Raw genomic sequence first — 17,711 nt, 5'->3', positions numbered from 1 at the left:
GACTTCCCCCAAATAAAGAACCAGCACTGCCATGTTGTGGTAGTGATGTCGGTATATACAGCTTAAAACGTCTGCATATCGCGCCCTCTGTCGAAGAAGTAAAAGAGAAGGGAATGAGAGACATATGTTTCTGGACTGAGCTAGATGTTCATGTGTCTCGCGTCTAAAACCCTTGTTTCCACTCGTGGGTTACTCGCATGTAGCGGTGTCAGACACAGACCCCGACTGATAACCGGTGTCACAGGGGATTTGGCGCCCCAGTGGATATGGCCTCCCCGAGTGGAATTCCCCAGTGATTTTGGAACCCCCCTAGGGATTTCGGCACCCCTATTTTTACCAGGGAATATGGCCCCCCCTTTTTTTATCACTTTAGATTATGAAAGTTATAAGGGCCATTTTTTTTCAACTACAAGAAGTTGTTGAGCCATTTAATTCGGGTTTATAATGTTTGATGTATAATGATTTGAATATTTTTAAATAAATATTTTTTAAATCAATTTTAATAATAATAAGAATAATAATGAAATTATATGTTTGAGTAGGAAATAAAAGGGGTTCTAAATTCCCTTAGAGATTTTGGCACAGGGATGAAAGATTCCCTAGAGTATATGGCTCGGGGGTGCCAAAAAATGAAGGGGGATACCAAGGGGGGGTCCAAGTAACCTCAGGGATTTCTCTATAAATTTTGTTATGCATTTATGTTGCACAAGTGTTACAATAGCAACATAAAAAAAATCAGCAACAAACAGTAATAATAATAAGAATAATAATGAAACCAGAGAACAAACCTGTATGCTGAGCCACCCTAAGTGAACTAACCCAGGAGCTATGAAACAGCAAAGAGGAAGGCTAGTAAATAAGGCTCAGATGCTTCAAACTGGGACTCACTTGAGAATATGAAGCGGGCAAGAAGTAGTTGAGCCATTTAATTCGGGTTTATAATGTTTGATGTATAATGATTTGCATATTTTTAAATCAATTTTTTTCAATCAATTTTAATAATAATAAGAATAATAATATGTTTGAGTAAGAAATAAAAGGGGTTCTAAATTCCCTTAGAGATTTCGGTACAGGGCTCGGGGGTGCCAAAAAATGGAGGGGGATACCAAGGGGGGGGTCCAAGTAACCTCAGGGATTTTGGCTCGGGGAAGCTAAATTCACTAGGGTGAATGGTTCGGGGATGCCGCGATAGGGGGAAGTCAAATTCCCTATGACACCTGTCCCAATTCAGTATTAGCTGGGGTAAGGCACAGGTGTAAGAAGACTGCCTATTCGTCTCCATTCCACCCAGATAACGAGCCCGGGATCAATTGATTGTGAGCTGCGGTTGCTCACAACTCCACTACGTGTGTGTGTGTGTGTGTGAGTGTGGAGAGAGAGAGAGAGAGAGAGAGAGAGTGAGAGATGTCGTGATTCTCTCTCTCTCTCTCTCTCTCTCTCTCTCTCTCTCTCTCTCTACACACACACACATACACACACACACCGCTCCGTAGCTCATTGGTTAATAGCTTTGCGCTGCCAGGCTTCGTCGCCTGACAGCAAAGACTATAAAAGAAAGACAGGAAAGCTGAACGGAACTCTGTAAGCGGCTGGCGTCGGCTCGCTAAATGACACTGGTGTATTATCGACACCCAGGACCAAAACCAAGACCTCAAGTCTGTTTGTTTACCTTTGACACGTGGAGTATCTGAAACGCCTCCGCCTGGGCCACACACTACTCAGCGCTCACTTCCACCGCCTGCGCCTGGCTCCCGACGGGCCCGACCCTCACTGCCCCTGGTGCAGGACAGTCGAGGAGACCATTTTGTGCCAGTTGCTTGCTTTTGTTTATCCGTTGTTTATTTGTGCTTGCTTGATTTGTGTTTCATATTAACTTATGCTTTGTTGGCCTGTGCATTTGCTTGCAGGTTTGAAATGCATGTTATTTTACGTGTACTTCAGATAATCTTATAAGTTCTGCTTTTTACACATGTTTGCTTTCCTCTTCTTCAAGTTATGTCCTTGTGTAAGAAAGATATAAACCAATTTATATGGCCTGGTATTATGTAACTTTTCTAAGTGAGTGTGCTTGTCTATTTGTTATTATTTCTTTGCATTACTGTCCTATTATCTGTCTTTACTTTGTGTATAATTATGAGACCAATGTTTCTTTCTCATATTTTCTTTTGCTTGTGTGTCTGTGTTCAAGCATTTTCTTTAATGCACAATGCGTGCCATATATCTACATGCCTAAATATATTTGTTGTATATAATTTTCTAGACAAATACACCTGAACTGCACCTGTATATCATTGTTTCTTTGTCCAAAACAAACAAATTAAATCAGTCAAGTAAATAGCCGTTATATATATATATATATATATATATATATATATATATATATATAGATATATATATATATATATATATATATATATATATACATATATATATATATATATATATATATATGTATATATATATATATATATATATATATATATATATATATATATATATATATATATATATATACACATACATACATACATACATACATACATACATATTTACATACATACATACATACATATATATACATATATATATATATATATATATATATATATATATATATATATATATATATATATATATATATATATATATATATATATATATATATATATATATACATACACACATATATATATATATATATATATATACATACACACACATATATACATATATATACATATACACATACATACATATACACATACATATATATATACATATATACATACACACACATACATATATATATATATATATATATACATATATATACATATATATATATATACATATATATACATATATATATATGTATATATATATATATGTATATATATGTATATATATATATATATATACATATATATATATATATATATATATGTATATATATATATATATATACATATATATATATATATATATATATATATATATATGTATATATATATATATATATATATATATATATATATATATATATATATATATATATATATAAAATATACGCTTCATGAACTATGGTCCTCGTAATTACCATCCACCACCATTGCATAATGAGTGATGAAAAAATAATTATTGTTCATTCATAATGTCAAAAATAAGATCTACGCATATCATACAAACTACAAAGCGATAAGGTCACAAGAAGATGAAGAGGAGACCGTACACCAAGGTAAAGAGCCCTTCTCTTTACCTTGCCGTGCACCTGCAAACGACGTACTTGATATAGTTTGGCGTCGGCTCAACAGATGGCGCTGCTGGTCTAGATCTACCTCACATTTTCTTTATCGTTTCAGAGAGAAGCTTTCTTATCTTTCTTTTATAGTCTTTGCCTGACAGTCGGCGGTTCAAGTCCTTCTCATGCTGGAATTTTTACGCTAAGGAGTGGTTACTATCCCACCTTGAGCAAGAGGGATGGGGGTGTGGTGTGTGGAGATCCTGGCAGTACTCAAAGATCGAATATAATGAGCTTACTTCTGTCAGGAGGGTACTTACAGGTGATTGCGAGTCCAGCTCGTAATCATGCCGTGGTGAATTAAACACATACAGCCCCCATCCCATTCCTTCCACCCACTAGTATCTCTTTACCAGCTCCACCACCATCACTCTAAGTCACCACCTACCTGAAGGAAGCTGCTGCACACTCGGGCTCTTCGCGGCACCAGCCTTGGCACTCCCATAACGACAGGTTCCTGATAGTGTAGTAGGTGGAACCACGGTAGTCCAGCTCCGTCAACTTCTCAAAGGCAGTTAGACCTGAGAAGGAATAGAGAGACATAAATTTATATATTGTACAAGGAAAGGGACGAGGAGGAGTGGGAGAAGGGATGTGTGTGTGTGTGTGTGTGTTGTGTTTGTGTGTGTGTGTGTGTGTGTGTAATTCACCTCTTGGTCTGCTGCGGGTCTCTCTCGAGACAGACTACACTACGGAAGAGCTCAGAGCTCGTAGTACCGATCTTTGGATAGGACTGAGACCACTCACACAAAACACACCGCGACAACGAGGTCACAACTCCTCGCCTTACGCCGCGTACCTACTACTCACTGCTAGGTGAACAGGGGCTACACGTGAAAGAAGATAAACCCAACTTATCTTCACCCGGCCGGGGAATTGAACCCCGGTCCTTCTGGTTGTGAGCCAGACGCTCTACCCCTGAGCTACCGGGCCGTGTGTGTGTGTGTGTGTGTGTGTGTAAGAGAGAGAGAGAGAGAGAGAGAGAGAGAGAGAGAGAGAGAGAGAGAGAGAGAGAGAGAGAGAGAGAGAGAGAGAGAGAGAGAGAGAGAGAGAGAGAGAGAGAGAGAGAGAGAGAGAGAGAGAGAGAGAGAGAGAGAGATTCACATTAACAAACAGACAAACAGACAGACACAGTCAGTCAGACAGAAAGCAAGCCAACCAAATCATCTACACATCCAGCCAGCCTGACAGATCACCTATCAACAAAACAGCAAACAGCGAGTCAGGCAGCCAGAAACAGACATATCGACAGTCGACCACCCAAGCTGCCAGCCAGTCAGCCAATCAGCCAGACAGACATAGAGAGAGGCAGGCAGACAGACAAAGTGACAGCCAAGTAGCACACTAACAAAGGCACCTGTCTGGCATGAGTGTTTATGCTTCAGGCTCACCAGTGCACTGGGGAGACGGAAGGCGAGTGCGGAGCAAAAGTGCATTGCATTAGCAGATCAAAAAAATATAAATATATAATTTAAATCACTTTGAAGAAAATGATTATATGTTACAAAAAAAAAAAATGACAGCAAATTGTGTTTATACTGTGAGTAAAATCCCGATGGAAAGAAAGAATATATCTATATATCTATATATCTATATATCTATATATCTATATCTATATCTATATCTCTATCTATCTCTATATATCTATATATATATATATATATATATATATATATATATATATATATATATATATATATATATATATATATATATCTATATATATATATATATATATATATATATATATATATATATATATATATATATATATATATATATATATATATATATGTATATATATATATATATATATATATATATATATATATATATATATATATATATATATATATATATATACATACAAACATAGACTAAATGCCCAAAAGAAAAAAATATCGTATGACCAAATATATAGTAACAAATTATTAATACTGTAAAACAAAATGGGGAAACGATAAGATAAAACAATGAAAAATAAGGAAGAAAGTATGAGTCAAAATTATTTTATTTATTTATTTATCTATCTATTTACCTATTGATCTATCTATGTATCTATCTATCTATCTATCTATCTATCTATCTATCTATAGAAACATGATGAAAATTGATAAAGGAAGGGAGGAAGGAAAAGACGGAGGAAAAAACAAAAGAAATGACAGTAAAACTAAAACACACAAAATGACAACTTAAACGAGATTAAGTTATATATGAAAAGAGAAAAAAATCGTGAGAAAGAGACGGCTCTATACTACCCGGAAGCAGCGTTCAAAACGAAGATAAAAAAAAAATTATAAAATTACCTAAATACTAAAATAAGATAAGGAAAAAGAAATTAGAATGAAACCAAAATAAACGATTATTAAATAGACATAAATGCATGGATGGATACTTGAATAACATTAAATAATGAAGATAAAATGAGAGAAATGATTAACTGAACTGATATAACAAAATTACAACAGAACCACAAACAAATAAGCCCAGAGAGTATTCGGATTGCTGATGCGGCTATCTCGCCCATACGGAAGTGTAAAAGACAGACCCAAACTGTCTCACCGAGGTGGGGTGAGAGACCTCCGAATTGCTGAGGTAGCAGTATAGACGGTGCGAAAGCGGTCCAAATGTCAACAAAGATTGTACGAGACAAAAGAGAAGAAAGAGAAAGGAGGAGGAGGAGAAGCAAGAGGAGGAGAGTAAGAAAGACGAAAAGTATATTGCTTAAATCGATGCAAGGATAAAATACACTCAGGATTTAGAAGAGAAGGAAATCGGGGAGGAAGAGGAAGAGAAGCAGTTGTAAAGGAAGGAGCTGGAAGAATACACCAGTTTTTGTTTATGTATGGTGAATTTGAACTGATCTAATTTAAACCCACTACTACGTTTTCTACCCTCTGTAATATTACCAGGACCTAATTGAGAGTGCCCTTATTTTTCTACAGTAATGAAAGCAAGTTCAAATGCAAAAACACAAAAGAGAAAAAGCCAATGAATAGTTTTATCTGATTCATTGTGATCTACAAAATAGGCATACAGATAAGCCTACTTGATACAAAGTATAAAATTTACATTCACACTATTTCACCATTACTAATGCTCTCATTTAAGTCATTTGAGTAGATTATGGGTTTAAGAAAAGTTGATAACTATACATTTTTCTTGTATTTACTGCAAGGAGTCCCACTCTATATTAATTACATGGAAAATTACATAATTATGAAGTAGTGTGAATTGGAAAAGACGCTTACGACTTACGTTATCAAGTCGAGTCACATGCACATTACTTAACAATCTCTCATGTTATATTTTTAAGTGACAACAGATGTTGGAGGGAGAAACTTGTATTAGTACACAAATTTTTATTCACATTACCTGGTAATGATTTCGAATAAAATGACGGTATCCGGACATCGTGTTTTTAAGCAATCATTTCACAGCAAACTTTCCGAGTGAAAAGGGCACCTCTAAGGAGCAAGTGTATTTTCTGCTCGATATATATATTTTTTTTATTAGTGGTTGAAAAAAAGGAGAAAAAAATACAAGAAACAGTAGAAAGAAGGAGGAGGAGCAGGAGGAGCAGGAGGAGGAGGAGGAGGAAGAGGAGGAGGAGGAGGAGGAGGAAGATTAGTAATAGTAGGAGGAGGAGAGGGAGGAGAAGAAGGAAACGGAGGTTGTGATAGTGGTTAAGGAGGTTTTAAGGAAAAGGAGGAAAAGGAGCAGGCGAAAAACGTTGATGGTGATGATGAGGAGGAGGAAGAGGAGGAAGATTTATGGGAAGATGAGGAAGAGGAGGAGGAGGAGAAGGAGGAGGAGGAGGAGGCGAAGGGAAGGGAGAGAAAGAGGGAGAAGAGTAGTAGAGAGAGCAGGAAGGGAAGGAGAAGGATATGAAGCAGGAGGAGGAGGATGAGGAAGTAGACCATGCCAAGGCGGTCCTAACATTCGTCCTGACGATGAAAATAACCGGAACATATCTTCTTCGTCTTCCCCTTCCTCTTCCTCCTCTTCACCCCCTAGTTCCCTCGAATCTGCTACTCATTCTCACACTCCTTCAATTCTCTTTTTATTTCTGTATCTCACTAGCTATCCTCCTCTTCGTCTTTTTTCACTGATTATTTTCATTTTCCTCCTCTTCCTCCTCCTCGTCCTCAACGGACAGCCTTCAGATTGGCTTCCAGTCACTAGTGGAGTGCCTCAAGGGTCAGTGCTGGGACCCATTCTCTTCATCATATATATCAACGACCTTGAATCAGGACTGAAATCCACAATATCGAGATTTGCTGACGACACCAAGGTGGGTGGAAAGGCCCTGAAAAAGACCGACTGCGAAATCATTCATAAAGACCTCAATCACATTATCGAATGGTCGGAAAAATGGCAAATGTCCTTTAATGTTGACAAATGCAAAGTCATGCACATTGGGTCCAGAATTAGTAACCACACATACATCATGAATGGGCAACCTCTGCAAGCGATGCAGGAGGGAAAGGATCTTGGAGTCACTATCAGCAGTGACCTGAAACGCGCGAATCACTGTAAAAAAGCCTACAACAAAGCCAACACTATGCTCGGGTTCATAGCGAGGAACTTCGAGTGTAAAACGCCAGACGTGATGCTACCCTTGTATTATTCCATGGTAAGATCGCACCTCGAGTATGCAGTACAGTTCTGGTCTCCTAATTACAGAAAGGACATTGATTTACTGGAAAGGATTCAACGACGCGCCACGAAGATAATACCAACCTTAAGGGCTCAACCGTACGAGGAACGACTCAGGCGACTCAATCTCTTTACGTTGGAGAAAATACGCCTACGAGGGAATGTGATTCAAGTCTTCAAGTATCTGAAAAAAATTCAATAACGTCGATTACTCCAAACTCTTTGAACTGCAAACCAACCTAAGAACTAGAAATAACGGTTTACCCATTCAGTCTAGCACAGACATCGGAAGGAGTTTCTTTTCAAACCGAGTCATCCGCCACTGGAACAATCTTCCTTCAGAAGTAGTAAATGCGAATACCATCAACTCCTTCATATATAGAATCGACCGTCACTTCGCTGCGTCGGGAGTAAGATGAACATCGAGGTGCTTTCATCTGCTCCTCAATATCGAGGTGCTTTCATCTGCTCCTCAATATCGATGTGCTTTCATCTGCTCCCCAGGCCCCAAGTGGCTGTCGAGCAGATTAAATCACCAAAGCGGGCAACCTCGTAATGAGCCAATAGGCTTTTTGTTGCCTGCATTTACATATTTCTATGTTTCCTCCTCCTCTTATTTCTTCATCTCTCATTCTTCCTCCTCCTCCTCCTCCCCCTCCTCCTCCTCCTCCTCATCATCATCATCATCATCATCATCATCATCCTCTTCAGGGACGCGCTACGAGAATGATTCTGCTCCTAAAAGGCTCAGTCATGAGGAACGTTAATTAAGCGACTCAACTTCTTTATGCTGGAAAATAGACGCCCAGGAGGATATATGGTTCAGTTCTTCAAATACCTGAACAAGTTCAGTAACGTCGATCACGCCAAGTTCTTTGAGCTACAAAACAACTAGAAATAACGGTCTACTTATTAATTCTAGTCGATGTAGTACTGACACTGACAGGCGTTTCTTGTCAAACCGAGAGCATTCCTGCAGAAGCAGTAAGTGCGAAAACATAAAGTACTTTGCTTTCATCTACTCTCCAGGCATGAAGTGACTGTCGAGCAGTTAAATCACTAGAGTGGGCAACTTCGTAATAATACAACAGGCTTTCTATTGCCTGCATTTTCATGTTTATTCCTCCCCTTCCTCGTCTTCCTCGTCCTCCTCCAAGGTTTGTCCCGAAGTCTTCTATGTCCTATTATTTCTCCTTGCTCTCGTCCTCCTCCCGCCTATCTTTCTTCCTCTCCTCCTTATCCTCCTTGATTTGTATTATCATTCTTGTCTACCTCCTCCTTTTCCATCAAAACAACCTCCTCTTCACCACCACGACCACCACCAACACCACCACCACCTCCTCTTCATCATTTTCCTCCTTTTCATCCCCTTCCCCCTCCTCCTCATCCTCCTACTCCTACTCCTATTCCTTCTCCTTCTACTCCTCTTCCACATGTTTGCTCTCTCATTCTCTTCATCCTTTTCATCGCCACTAATCACAACCTCCATTACACAACCATCATTACCGCTTGTAACGCAATGATTATCACCACGATTACTGTCCTTATTATTACCACCACGAGCATCACCACCACCACCACCGTGAATCACAAGTGTTATTAGCCGTTATTACAACCAGCACCAACACCACCACTGATTATCCGTGATGGGAAAAAATAACATGCTTCCTCCTTTCCTTCCGTCCTACCTTCTCACTTCCCTCCTTCCCTCTCAGCTGTCTCTTTTCCTCTCTCTCTCTTCCTCTCTCCTTCCCTTCGTCTCGTCTAAACTACCTCAGCCCATTACCCGCTTTAGAGAAAGAGTAAGACTAGGAAGAGGGGAAGCATGAGGAACAGGAGGGGATAATGGTGTGGCGGTAATAGAGAAGAAAGAGAAACGAGAAAGAAGAAACATAAAAGAGGAAGAGGAAGAAGAAAAAGATGAAGAAAAATAAAAAGAAGTAGAAGAAGAAGAAGAAGAAGAAAAAGAAAAAGAAGACGAAGAATAGAAAAAGAATAAAAAAGAAAAAAAGAAAAAGTAGACAAAAAAAAAGGAAGAGAAGGAAAAGGAGAAGAGAGAAGTACAGTGACCTTTCCAGAACAAGAGGAAAAAGAAGAAGAAGAGGATGAAAAAGAAGAGGTAAGATGAAAAGAAAGAGGAAGATGAAGGAGACGAGGGCAAATAGAAAGAGGAAGAGAGAAAAAGAGGTTAACAGTGGTGGTTACTCAGTGTGCTCTCTCTCTCTCTCTCTCTCTCTCTCTCTCTCTCTCTCTCTCTCTCTCTCTCTCACGCTGACTCACTTAATGCCTCTCTCATCTTCACTCTTTCCTAGTTCCTGTTTCCTTGCTCATCTCTTTAATCAAATACCCATTCTTTGTTTTCTCTCTCTCTCTCTCTCCTCTCTGCCCTTACCTTTCCTCTTCTTTCAAGTCCCTCTTAATTTTTTGTTGTTCATGTTTCTTCGTATTTGTTTTCTTATCACACTTTCTACACTCCAATCATTCTATCTTTAATCCATCCGTTTCTTTTTTTTTTATGTTAAAGCTAGATAGTTTTCTGTCCTAGTTAATTTGCCTTCGCATTCGCTTATCTCTTCCTTAATTTTTTCCTTCCTCTCTTTTTTTATATTTCACTCAGTATTTCTTTCGTTCTTTTCTACCCTGACTTGAATCTTCTCACTTGTCTGACGTTTCTTTTTTTCTCGTGATTTGTCGTTCACCTCCAACTCTTTCTCCTTCTGATCCTCCTCCTGCTGCTCACCGTCCTCCTTCTCCTCCTGCTGCTCACCGTCCTCCTTCTCCTCCTGCTGCTCACCGTCCTCCTTCTCCCCCTCCTGCTCTTCTCTATTCCCATCTTGACTTTACTCCATTCAACCTTCTCTTTATTCTGCCTTTGCTTCCTTCTTCTTCTTCTATTTCTTTTTCTTTTTCTTTTTCATCTTCTTCTTCTTCTTCTTTTTCTTCTTCTCCTTCTTTGTTTTCTTCTTTTATTAATATTCTTCTCTCTCTCTCTCTCTCTCTCTCTCTCTCTCTCTCTCTCTCTCTCTCTCTCTCTCTCTCTCTCTCTCTCTCTCTCTCTCTCTCTCTCTCTCTCTCTCTCTCTCTCTCTCTCTCTCTCTCTCTCTCTCTCTCTCTCTGTACTTCTTCCCCTGCTCACACCACCAGAGAAGGGCTGAGGTGCAAAACGATTACTCTCTGCCGTGACGGACACCCAAGAGCAACTCACGCAGGTGCTACCCCGTTGAGGAGTGAGGTATGTAATATCCTCACTGTCTGCAACACGCGAGACAGGTAACACCAGTCGTAGCAGCTGCACCAGTACCCCTTCATCACGCATATCCCTTACTTTCCCTCGTCTAGCGTATTATTGAGTATAATGCCGGTTTATACCACTCAAATTCTTCTGAAAATTAGTACGTGTGTTTGAAAAGGCTCACGTTGAAATCGCTGGGATGCTTGTCGGGACTGTTTCCATGATTCTAGTAAGTTTTACATGGGTTCTGAAGCATAGATAGGAAAACGAACACTCGTGATACCCCATCTCACTTTCTCTGCCGAGGACTTAAAATACATCCGTAATGAGTGTTTGAAGCTATAACGTCACTATTTACTAACTCTATATTGATTAGATGTCGCCTAGTTCGGCTTTCTCCCTTGACCTATACATGTATTGTGAATTCTGTTTTCCCATCCTGACTTCTACAGGCCCTTCTCATTTACATACAAATTACTTCACTTAAATATTCATCTTTTTACGTAACTCCTTCATGTCTATCTTCCATCGTTCCTACACTTAAGGCCTTCCTCACAGCCAACACTTCTTTGATTCTTGCCTTGCAGCCTATCATTATCAATAGACACTTTTTATTTATATAAGTCTTCTTCCTTACACACTTTCACTTTCCCTTGTTACAATTCTTTCTTTCCCCAGGAACCTACGCTTTTAGGCCTCACGCCTCTGAGACCTTCTTTCTTCTATGCACCTCTAACTTATATGCATTAATATCTATGTTCCTTTGGTTTCATACTGACTTTCTTAACGTGCACCTTATCATTTTTATACTTTATTCCATTCCCAGCAGCTTATATTTACATGTTTCACGCTTCACAACATTACCTTCTACCCACCATTACCCCAACAATACAAGTTCTTGCACACCTACATTCACGCTCATATTGATTTCCATCACGTCCACTACTCTTGTAACACTTAATCCCTTTTCAAGTTACACTTTCACACCACGCCTCACAACCTATTTTTCTACTACATTCCTCTAGTCTAGGCCAATGAATCCCATCTCGTTTTGTGGTGACCCTAATATCATGTACCTCAGGATACCTCAACGATCTGTGAGGCTATATTTCATCTTTCATGGCATGAGTGAAAACATTGCATACCTCTTCTCAAACCTTAAATGAGTGCGATTCCGAGCTTGCTAGAACGCTAAAGCTTCGGCGACTACTCCGGTAAGCATAACTGGCGCTGTCTTCATTCAAAGGGGTCAGGGTGATTTCATATCCTCGTTATCAAAGGCAGATTCATTAATTTTTGCAGAGGAGTTCAAACACTTTTGCTGAATTCAGATTGTAACAAATCTGTTCTGTTTAGGCTGCTGTTGAAGATTTTGAATGGAGGACTCCTCTTTCGAGTGTTCTTCAAATTTGCCATCGGAAGGGTCTAGAGGTCAAGGGAATTACAAATGGGTGCCACGTGCAATTAAGTTGCAAATTTCACACAGCATGTTCGAATATATATGCTAAATTCATCCCTCAGCTACTCAAGATGATCGTCAATGATTTGTTGTAAAATTCTCGTGGGCTTAGCGACCCCCTAAAAATAGTTTTTGGGGAGTGGTCAACGTGTGGGCGCGGCGTCAAGGAGGGAGGTCCCGGGGTCGCATCCCGCCCGCCCCACTATGAGCTGATTTAGTGTCATCGTCGAGTGGCCTAAGACTGTCCACATGCTGTCCTGAAGACCATCTGTCAACAACTCTAGATTCTCTCTCTAAAAGAGGTTAATTAATAGATGAGCTCCGGGGAACAGCATGAGCCACGCAAGATAGCGCCACAATAAACACTTGGTTGTGCCAGAAAGGGCTGGGGCCGACCAGCAGGCCACACCAAGAAAGGCTACCACGCCATAGGTGAAACGTAAAATAATAATAATAATAATAATAATAATAATAATAATAATAATAATAATAACACCTCAAACCTGGGAATTGCTGCCCAAGGTCAAACGTCTCTCTATCTATACATTTTCTCCTCCCCGTTGCCTACGCCTACATACGTCACGCCTCACAGCCTAGCCTCCTCCATTCCTCCTCTCTCTGTACGTGCTTCTCTCACTTCCTTCACGCTTCCGTTCACCTTTATATTGACTCCTTCCCTCAAGCTCTCACCCGACAATACCGTTGACTATGATATGTGTCTTTTCCCCATGCTAGCTCTCTCCTTCCCTTCCTTTCCTTTCTTTTCCCTGCTCCATAAAGACATTTCTTCTTCCTTCTTCTACCATACTATGAATTACATTCAAGTCTCTCTCTCTCTCTCTCTCTCTCTCTCTCTCTCTCTCTCTCTCTCTCTCTCTCTCTCTCTCTCTCTCTCTCTCTCTCTCTCTCTCTCTCTCTCTCTCTCTCTCCTTCTGTCTTCCGGCTATTTTTTCTGGTTCCATCCAATCCTCGTTTCCTGCGGTTTTATCCTCTTCCCGTCTGCTGGCTGGTACTGTAACCCTTTCCTCCCATTTGTCTGTGTCCGTTTTCCAATTTGTATTCCGTTCACAATATCTGCCGCCTGCTGGCTCTCTTGTTATTTTATAGTTTCCTTTGGTACCTTAACCTTTTGCCAGTCTTGTATTTGATTTTCGAGACATTTCCTTAAGTTTAGGTTGTACATTTGATCATTATTGCATTCATATTAACTTCCTGCTACCTCCTTGCTCTTATCCTTTTCCCTCCTTGTCTTTGTCATCTGTAATACGTCTGCTTTTTATTCCTCTCTTACGTTCATATATTCTCTCCATCTGTTGCTTTCCTTATTACCTTATTTCGTTCGTTCCCTGTGCCTGTGTAACATTCTGTGTTCATGTCCACCTTTTAAGTTACTTCTGCTTGTCTGGGTCCTCAGCAGCCTAACTCACCTCATTCTGTGTTTAGTTCAACATAATCCCCCCCAGTTAGCTACCTACATGCCCATCTGTACTTTACGTCTAGTCCTCACCAAAGTATTTAGGTGTTAGATTTTAGATTATATGATTGGTCAATATTTTTCCTTGTGCTGATATCAAAATAACGAGAACGAAATATATACATCATTTAGAACATGTTACATAGTAGTATTTAAATTTTCTCATTATATACAAGTGTCAGATGCCAGAGAGCAGGAGTATTATGTCATAAATGTGGTGATGACATGAGCATGAGAACAAAATATGCCCCTCAGCTACTACACAAAATTATATAGAATCGATCAATCGGTTGGGGCATACGCCGGGGGGAAGCGTTGCGCTGCCCATACTATGACACCAAACCCAGGGGATCATCAAATTAAATCTCCATGCAGGCCCCCTTCCCATCCCAGGTACATCATGGCAGGATCTGTCAGCTTGTTCAAGCCATGAACTCTGTGAATATTTCCTTGGCCCCCTCTACTCGGGATTGTCTCTTATAGAAACAACCCGGTGAGTATGGTCGACTTTTGGGTAACATGAAACATGCCCATAAAACCGGAGTTGTCGTTTTCGGATTGTGAAAGAAATCGATCAAGTCTCACGGTGTAATCTGTGGCTTGACACAGTCATTTCAACGATATCCCGCGATACTGTGTAGGCACTTATTACCAAAGACCTACACTATTCAGTGTCTATGTATCATACCCACACATGAGGAAAGTCGATGTAAAGTAAACTGTTTAAAGGAAAAAAATGAAGAAAAAGAAAAAAAAATGAAGGCGAGAAATGTATGAAGCAATTGCGAAAAGAAAGAAGGGGGAATGAAAAATGAGTAGGAGGAAAATGAGGAAGACGAGGTCATTTTTTATTAGTATAACGAAGATAAGAGTCGAAAAAATGATAAATTATTGCAGAAAAGGAATGGAAATAAACAAATAAAAACAATATGAACAAATTTTAGAAACAAAGTTAAAAAGCAAAGGAAGAGATGGGAAACATTTAAAGGCGATTTAAGATTGGAAGTAAAGAGATACAAACACAAACATTACTACGAAAAAGAGGTGAGATTTTGCTCCGTTATAATACAAGAAAAACAAAAGGATGGGAAACTAGTTTATACTCTAAGTTAGAAAGGAAAACAGAAAAGATATATGTGGTTTAGAAGTGGATGAATATATTAGAATGAAAAGGCAACAAGATGAAAGGTGAAAAACGTGTAGCCAGAGTAAAAAAAAGAAAGGATAGAGAAAAGTTACAGGTGATTTATATATGCAAATAACTAAAAGATAAAAGAAGAAGAATGCGATGGAAAGTTAATTACGTGTGGCCATAAAAGTTAAGAGTTACGAAAAAGAAAGAAGGAAGAACGATAAAGGCGGTTGGAGAGAGAGAAGTAGAGAATGGAAAGATAAAAAATAATTAATGCTACCGACGTTGAGTAGCGGAGAGTCATATAAAAGGAAAAAAAGAGACAGGGAACCGTTACACCACAGATAAAATAGGAATGAGGTGACATAAGAGAGAGAGAGAGAGAGAGAGAGAGAGAGAGAGAGAGAGAGAGAGAGAGAGAGAGAGAGAGAGAATATATATATGAATAGTTTAAAAATATGAATAGATGAAAACTGCGTAGCGTTAGTGTCCATCAAAGGAATCGCAAAGAAACGAATAGAGAAAGAGAACGAGCCTGAAGAAATGGACGGGAGGGAAGTTAGTGAGATGGAGAAAAGACAATAGCGGATAAAGAAAACGGAGAAACAAAAGAGAAGGGGATAAACCCTAAAGCATATGATTTGAAAAGAATAAAAAAAAGACAGAGAGAAGGAAAGAAGGAAGATGGGCAATAAAACTCGTATATATAATTATGGATGCATGGGGATATAAAAGACACAAAAATCAAGTAACGGGATAAAGAAGAATGCACGGGAGTTGGAAAATCAATGAGACATAAAGAAAAAGAATAAAGTACTGCTCAAAAGGACTTACCAAAAGCAGCTGAGGCCAAGACCAACACGATCGCCCCCACAAACAGCGGCAGTCGGCACATCTGTAGTCGGGAAGATGAAACGCTAGTTAACATCATAGCTGGTTCTCAGTATGTTAATTCTACCTGCCTCCCCCACACCAGTCAACCTCACCCACACATCCACCTACATCAACTCCCCACCACACACACACACACACACACACACACACACACACACACACCTGTTGTTTGTCACTCCGTTGCTTCTGTCAGTTCAAACGTATGTCCTTTACACTGGGAGACGTTATTCTATCGACATACCTATTATTTCTTTCTGATTATTTTGATCCCTTCTCATACAGTTGTTCCTTGCACGTCAATTAGCATCTCTCTCTCTCTCTCTCTCTCTCTCTCTCTCTCTCTCTCTCTCTCTCTCTCCCACCCCACACACACACACGCACACACACACAAACAAACAAACAAACAAGCAGACAAAAACACAGACACACACACACACACACACACACACACACACACACACACACACACACACACTCCTGAATCATTGTCATTTTTACTGGAGCAGGATAATGGCGAGGTCGCCTGTTGTTCCCTCTCCCAGGCCTAGACGAGACCAGACGAAACCACAAGATAAGCTAAATTATTCCTTAATAAGTGTAGCCAACTAGGGCGTTACGATAGAACTCGTAGGGAACGGAAGTTGAGTAGGAGAGGCAGTATTAACAGATAGTGGTGATCGTCGTGAAGGTGGTGGTGAGGATGGAGGAGAGAACTTAAGAGAAAGAAAACAATTTGAGGAGGAAGAAGGATTAGTATGTGTCGGTCTTGTTAAGATGAATAAGGTGATTAAAAAGGTTAGGTATTATGGTGTTGAGAGAGTGATGATGGTCGTGATGGTAATGGTGGCGACACAGCTGATGGGGTCTTGGGTGGGGTTGGTGGCGGGGGTGGGTGGTGGTGGGGCTGAACAGTTAGAAGGCCGAGTGGCAGGTGGTGGTGGTAGTGGTGGTGGTGGTTGTGGTGATGTGTGTGTGTGTGTGTGAGAGAGAGAGAGAGAGAGAGAGAGAGAGAGAGAGAGAGAGAGAGAGAGAGAGAGAGAGAGAGAGAGAATTATGGATGGTGATGGGTGGTAGTGCTGATTGGATAGGTGTGACGCTGGTGAAGATGATGATAAGCGTATGACGTAATGGTGGCCGTGGTAGTAATAGTGCTGATGGTGCTGATGATAGCAGAGATGGTGCCTAGTGTAATATTACCAACTGGAAAATTCTCTCTCTCTCTCTCTCTCTCTCTCTCTCTCTCTCTCCCGTTCCTTCTTGACTTAATACTTCAATAAATTACAGTTTCCTCACAACGCAGTGTCACTTTATATTCGTGTTTTGAGGTCAAGAGGAGGAAATATCAATCTCCAGTTTCCCGAGAGAGAGAGAGAGAGAGAGAGAGAGAGAGAGAGAGAGAGAGAGAGAGAGAGAGAGAGAGAGAGAGAGAGAGAGAGAGAGAGAGAGAGAGAGAGAGAGAGAGAGAGAGACGGGGTGGGTGGGGGAATGGGGCAGAGAAAGACCGGAAGACAATGGGAGGAGTACTTACAGCAACTGAATGGAGAAGAACAGAGAAAAAAATAT

The 17,711-nt window shown here is 39.9% G+C and overlaps 1 protein-coding gene across 1 annotated transcript in view; it reads right to left on the bottom strand.

The window, feature by feature from the left end:
- The window catches only part of LOC127007561 (uncharacterized), a 113,429-nt gene extending 97,280 nt beyond the window's left edge, over positions 1-16,149 (bottom strand). Inside the window, exons 1-2 of the mRNA XM_050878735.1 lie at positions 16,089-16,149; positions 3,687-3,819 (exon numbers count right to left, since the gene is read on the bottom strand). Of these exons, the coding sequence (XP_050734692.1) occupies positions 3,687-3,819; positions 16,089-16,149 (194 nt within the window). The remainder of the gene's footprint in view (positions 1-3,686; positions 3,820-16,088) is intronic.
- Between the last annotated feature and the right edge of the window lie 1,562 nt (positions 16,150-17,711).

Source organism: Eriocheir sinensis, chromosome 3, assembly GCF_024679095.1.
Source record: "Eriocheir sinensis breed Jianghai 21 chromosome 3, ASM2467909v1, whole genome shotgun sequence".
NCBI classification, from domain to species: Eukaryota; Metazoa; Arthropoda; class Malacostraca; order Decapoda; family Varunidae; genus Eriocheir; species Eriocheir sinensis.
This window is presented reverse-complemented; position numbering and strand designations above follow the sequence as displayed.